This window comes from Vitis vinifera, chromosome 2, assembly GCF_030704535.1.
Source record: "Vitis vinifera cultivar Pinot Noir 40024 chromosome 2, ASM3070453v1".
NCBI lineage: Eukaryota > Viridiplantae > Streptophyta > Magnoliopsida > Vitales > Vitaceae > Vitis > Vitis vinifera.
Window position 1 is genome coordinate 20,824,022 of NC_081806.1, and position 5,871 is coordinate 20,829,892.

General features: G+C 37.3%; 2 protein-coding genes across 2 annotated transcripts; one reads left to right on the top strand and one right to left on the bottom strand.

The window, feature by feature from the left end:
- The first annotated feature begins 214 nt into the window (after positions 1 to 214).
- LOC104877547 (cysteine-rich receptor-like protein kinase 25) lies at positions 215 to 1,766 on the top strand. The gene is made up of 2 exons (XM_010646054.3): positions 215 to 1,277; positions 1,407 to 1,766. The coding sequence occupies exons 1-2, from the start codon at positions 434 to 436 to the stop codon at positions 1,484 to 1,486; spliced, it is 924 nt and encodes a 307-aa protein (XP_010644356.1). The 5' UTR covers positions 215 to 433; the 3' UTR covers positions 1,487 to 1,766.
- Positions 1,767 to 3,801: 2,035 nt separating this feature from the next.
- LOC104877744 (uncharacterized) lies at positions 3,802 to 5,621 on the bottom strand. The gene is made up of 2 exons (XM_010646541.1): positions 5,540 to 5,621; positions 3,802 to 4,112 (listed from the first exon to the last, which is right to left on the bottom strand). The coding sequence occupies exons 1-2, from the start codon at positions 5,619 to 5,621 to the stop codon at positions 3,802 to 3,804; spliced, it is 393 nt and encodes a 130-aa protein (XP_010644843.1).
- Positions 5,622 to 5,871: the final 250 nt, after the last annotated feature.

Consider the following 5,871-nt stretch of genomic DNA (forward strand, 5'->3'; position numbering starts at 1 on the left):
GCGTAAAGTTAACAAATTAAATCAAAGCATGTGTAGAACAGAATTAGCATCAATAATCGAATTGGGCTTCTAATTACGTATTCAAAGTAAACCATACAGCGTATCTGCCACGTTCATTCATTTCCCCATTTATTTTTCCCTGTCGTAAGGGGAATGTGCCATGTAGGGCCGAATGATAACTCCATTTCAGTGAGAAAAGTTGACCCACCCTTTCGTCCCCTCAACTGCGCCCTGAATCATATTTTTCCACACTTTGACGAATGCCTTGTAGATTTGACCTGGCAGCGCAGACTTGGGTCTTGGTCATCGTTTCATTATTATATCTCACCCACTAATCGTGATGGATGAGTAGGGAAAGGGAGGATAAAAAGGATTTATAATGCAAGCCCATTGAGTGATTCTTCATTGCAAATTGGAGGAAGAAATTGTGGTCATGAAGGTTTCCTTCAGTAGAAACTTGTTGTTCTTGTGCGCTCTTGGGCTGGCCATCAGCTGCCTTGCCATTCAAGCAGCACCTGACTACATACATCACGTCTGCTCCAACACAACTACTATCCAACCTAACAGCACCTACCAGACCAATCTCAATTCCCTTCTCTCTTCCCTTTCCTCTAATGCTACCCGTGCCAACGGATTCTACAATGCCACTGCCGGCCAGAGCCCCGATGTTGCCTACGGCCTCTTCCTCTGCCGAGGCGATGTTGCCATTGACGATTGTCGAGATTGTGTGGCGAATGCCAGTGCAGAGATACTACAGCAGTGTTCAGGGGTAAAAAAGGCCATTATTTGGTATGATCAGTGTATGTTACATTACTCAAACAGGTCCATCTTCTCTAGAGTGGAAGAAAATCCCATGCTGCAACTTTACAATCTGCAGAATGTCACAGATCCAGGTCCATTCAATCAGTTAGTGGTGGATACGATGAATGCCACAGCGACTCTAGCTGCGAATGATGAATCAGGCAAGAAGTTTGCGACCAAAGAAGAAAATTTCACGGGATCTCAAACGCTGTACAGTCTAGTTCAATGCACTCCGGATTTATCGATTGCCGATTGCAGTAAATGTTTAGAGGGAGCCATTGGAGCTCTTTCGCTTTGCTGCAGTGGAAAACAAGGAGCAAGGACTTTGACTCCAAGCTGCAATGCTAGGTATGAACTGTACCCGTTCTACCAGCTTGAAGCTGGACCATTGGCGCCGGCACTGGCACCAGCACCAACTTCGGCGACAGTGCTGCTTCCTCCGCCTCCTGCTCCGTCTTCTAAATCAAGCGCTACAGGTAAACTTTGAATGGGGTTTTTTATCTACCGACGGCACCACTTTTCAGCTTTAAGATCATATAAACTAATTTACATTAAATTACATTAAATACTAATACTAACCAATCCAACTTATTAAATTTCTACAGGAAAAGCTAAAATTTCATCCCAAGTAATCATCGACATTGTTTTTCCGACCATTGTTGCTGTGATGATCCTACGACACTGACCCCAATTAATGTTGTGGCACCTCCTCTCCTCTTCATCTGCTGCCCTTCTTCATTGTCATTCTTAAACTGCTTCTCTCATGGCTTCTTCTCCAAAGTGGCACTGAAGCCTTGATAAGGAAACTTGGGATCCTGTTTTCCCATCTCCTCTTCTCTCACACGAAGTGTTGAGAGTAGAGAAAGATTGAGAGTTTATGGTTGTGTTTGACTGTGTATGTATTTTGAAATTCATGAATTATCTTATGAATGCAGTACTTGGCTAATGGATGCAGGTTGTCTAAACTAGTTGATCTCAAATTCTGTTATAATATAAAAGACTGGACTCACATCTCTAAGGTTACTTGTGCTGGTAATTGAAAGGTCAAAACTTAGGGACTAGGAATATTTCCAAGTCCCTAGTCTTAACCAGGGGTGTGTAAAAAATTATGCCTTCCAATGAAAAAAGAGCAAATAAAAAAATCGTTCAACTCGACATGGACTAATTGGTTTTATATGGTTTTTTTTATTAGTTTTATATCACTTGTTTTCTTTTTTCCTTTCATAATTTTGGTTTTATAAGTTTAGATGAAGAGTGATGCGTTACTAATCTAATTCTTGTTTCAACCACGCTTCTTCTGTTGCATTTGACACGGATTCAGTCCATGGTTTTTCATCCCAAAAATTGAAAGCACTCAGAGAATGCCAAAGAGCAATTAGTGGGTCTATTTCCGATTTAAAAGGGATCCACCCCATGATATGCACACATAGGAAATTTCATCATTACTTTGTAAACCATTAAAGAATATTACTTTCTAGCTTAGAATTGCCAAGCGAAAGGGATAACAAACACAAACCTTATCTTCAGTGCTTAAAAGTCCACGAAGACATTTCATATTGAAAATTTTGGTTAATCGATAACCAATGCAGGACTGATGCTACAAATCACATCAACTGACGTGACGGCTCTGCTTTCGAATTCTTCCTTCCACTACGGTCGGCATCATATCTCTACTATTTCTTATTTTCCAAAGGAAATTGTGTTGAAGGGCAGGGCACAACCGGCTGAGACAGGAAAAGATGTGCGTCCAGAACACCCTTTTCCTCCTTATGTGGGCACTGAATCTAATTGATGAAGAAACCGAAAGTCAAGGAATTAACGTGTTTCATAGACAAAGCCCTTGAAGGAGGAAGTTGTAGCCACTATGCCAACCCTCTTGTTGCTTTGCATGCTTGTCTTGCTCAACTGCCTTGCTACTGGATCCACACCTGGGTATCTATATCATATCTGTCCCAGCACGACTACTTTCAACCCAAATAGCAACTATGAAACTGTAGGGGGTTGCCCTCCACGTGTCCCTTTTTCAACCCGAACACTTTGATCGTCTAGTACAGGTATGCAACCATGGTTCAAAGTCGCGGTATCAGTCACTAACCCATAGGGTCCCGAGGCATATCGATCTCGGTGTATCGGCTTGGTATCTGACAATACGTAAAATAAACTAATTCAAAAATTCAAAAAATTATAAAAAAAATATTATGTAAATCATTAGAAAAATATATACAATTAAATAAGCTCCAAAAATTAATAAAATAAAATTGTCTCACATTTAACATTATTTAAATTATTATAAAAGTATATGCTTAAAGTTATTTATGATAATGTTAATAAAAGAAAATTATTTTATTTCAAATATAATAACATTTTTACTAACAAACATACAATACAATAATAAATTCTATGTTGAATGACGAGGGGGTTCAAAATCATTATCATCAGTCCTATGATGAGTATACAAATTGGGATGGCAATTCTCGTAGTGAGGATATGGTTGAAAGAGTTATTCATAACTCGAATATATTCATTGAGATGATTGGCTTGATGATCCATAATCAGGAAAATATGGTTTCGAAGGCTATTTGGGATCAACACCATATTGATAGTATCCAAAACCTCGCTAAGCAATGCTATTACTACTAGAAGATTGATCATATCCATATGAATCACTAGCTCGTGTTCCAATATTTGAATATCCCTCTGGATGCATCATTGGAAATCGATCAAAATCATTTCTACTAAAAGTACTAGAAGAGCTATCACGGTCTCTAAAGTTGTGATATGATCTATCATCTACCCTTTGAAATACGGCCTTGATCCTATACCCAAATTCTGTAAGTGCTCATCAATACAATGATAATTTGATCTATGATAATCATGGCCACTAGAATAATCATCATCACTAGGAAATGTAGTTAGTATTTCCAAATGCTTTCGTTGTTCCCATATCCTTAGTCGATATCCATGATTTGTATCTTGTGTGGCATAGTAATTTTCACCTCCTTATGCCCATGACATGTCAGGATCTACTTGACTAACATAACCACCCCCAGTGCTACCATCTCCTCTAGTACCCTCACCAATGCCACCAACTCCTTTACTACCCCCACTAGTGCCACCACCCCGCCTATTGTCCCCATTGTCACCATCATCACTACTAGAACTTGAAGAAATTGTTCTAGGAGCCTTACTATTACGACAGGAATCAACATCTCTTTCTTGTGTAGCATTACATGTACACCTACTAACTCTACGATTTATGGCACCATCATCTTCATGAATTGTTTCTCTACCTTCTTCATTAGAGGGAAGACCTTTATCCAACCAATCCAAATTATCATATGATAAAATAAGCTCATCTCCTTCTCGTATCCACTCATATAATATATCATCATCATTAAAAATATGATTAAGATCAATTGGATTGTATAAATCTTCATTGTTTCACTCTTGCATTAAATTCTTAACTCGAAGTCGCATATTGTAGTGCACAAAAACTAACTGATGCAACTTTTTCATTGCCAAACGGTTGCGCAACTTTGTGTGAATCAATAACCATGTGCTCCAATTTCTTTCACAACTTGATGAAGAACAAGTTTGGCTTAAAATTTTAACAGTAATCTTTTGTAGATGTGGACCTTCGTCGCCATAGTTGTTCCATAATTCAACTATAATAAAGAAAATGCATACTTATTAATCACTATGATATATTTAATAAAAAATGATGATAATTTCTTATTTGTAATAGACGTAAATGTATTGAGTACCTAGAAGAGATTGATTTATAGTTTTCTTTGTAAGTGCACTTCCAAATTTTCCTCGGCCGTTAATCAATAATTTCACCTACATCATTAACATTTTTTTTTTTTTGTTAAAACACATTACATATACAAAATGTAATATATATAAAGGTCACAAACTATTATTATACCTCATTAATAGCTTTTTCTTGTCTATCCAAATCTGGCTCTAATCTCTTGATAACCTCCTTTAATCCAATCTTAATTTTCGGATGGTTGAAGAAATGCTTTGAATATTGGAACATCGGATTTAAAAAATATGTTGTCATAAGTTAAAGAATGATCAGTTTATAATAATTTGTACTTGAAAAAAATAAAATAAAAATATATAAAGAATTTTTTTATTACTTGCAGCATGCAAATGTCTGTGCAATTGACCTTCCTACCTTCTATCAATGACTTCCCAATACTTTTCCCATTGCTTGACCGATGCCTTGATAGCCAATTTAGCTCTATCCATTGCTTCATAAATGATTGATAGTGTGGACTTTTTATTTTGATCAACCAATTTCAATACTTTGACGAGAGATTCCATGATGGTTTGAACTTCCCCTACCTTCTTCCAAAATCGATCAATAAGATAAGGTTGGATACCTTATCTCTTAGACTTTTTCTGCTCCTATCTTTATTGAATTCACGCCACTCATTTGTTGTGAACATTCTCTTCAAATCAGCCTCATAACGTAAAAGACTCTCAAGTGAAATGAGTTTAGTGGCAAAACGGGTTATTCCTGGCCTTAACATATCTTTATCCTTGATAAACACTTTCATCTAATTCACTACTTTCAAGCTATTATAAATAAATCCTGTGATCGTCTTAGTTTGATCTAATGTCTCCTTAATCTGCTTCATGTTTGCAATATCTTCAAGCATTAAATCAATACAGTGGGCTACACAAGGAGACCAAAACAAATGCTTCCATTTTTCCATCAACTACATACCGACTGCTTTAAAACTTGCTTCACTATCAATGACTACTTGAACAACATTTTCCTCCCCAACCTCCTCTACAACTTTATCCATAAGGGAAAAGATGTAGTATGTTGTATTAGGTATGTTGGTAGTGTCAACCGAAGAATGGTATATCATACTTCTATCACAATAAATCATGAAATTGATGATAGGCTTTCTAGTCCTACAACTCCAACCATCACACATGATTGTGCACCCATATATAGGCTATTTAGCCTTCAATGTTGTTATATATACCTCAAGCTCTTGCACTTCCTCTTCCAAATATGTATTTCCAATTTGGTATCCCGTGGGACCCTTG

Excerpts from the sequence above, each read along its gene's own strand:
- LOC104877547 (XM_010646054.3), top strand. The coding sequence starts at position 434 with ATGAAGGTTTCCTTCAGTAGAAACTTGTTGTTCTTGTGCGCTCTTGGG. Across the intron at positions 1,278-1,406 it reads TTCTAAATCAAGCGCTACAG|GAAAAGCTAAAATTTCATCC; the intron begins GTAAACTTTGAA and ends AAATTTCTACAG.
- LOC104877744 (XM_010646541.1), bottom strand. The coding sequence starts at position 5,621 with ATGGATAAAGTTGTAGAGGAGGTTGGGGAGGAAAATGTTGTTCAAGTA. Across the intron at positions 4,113-5,539 it reads AGCAAGTTTTAAAGCAGTCG|GTCTTCCCTCTAATGAAGAA; the intron begins GTATGTAGTTGA and ends GGTTGGATAAAG.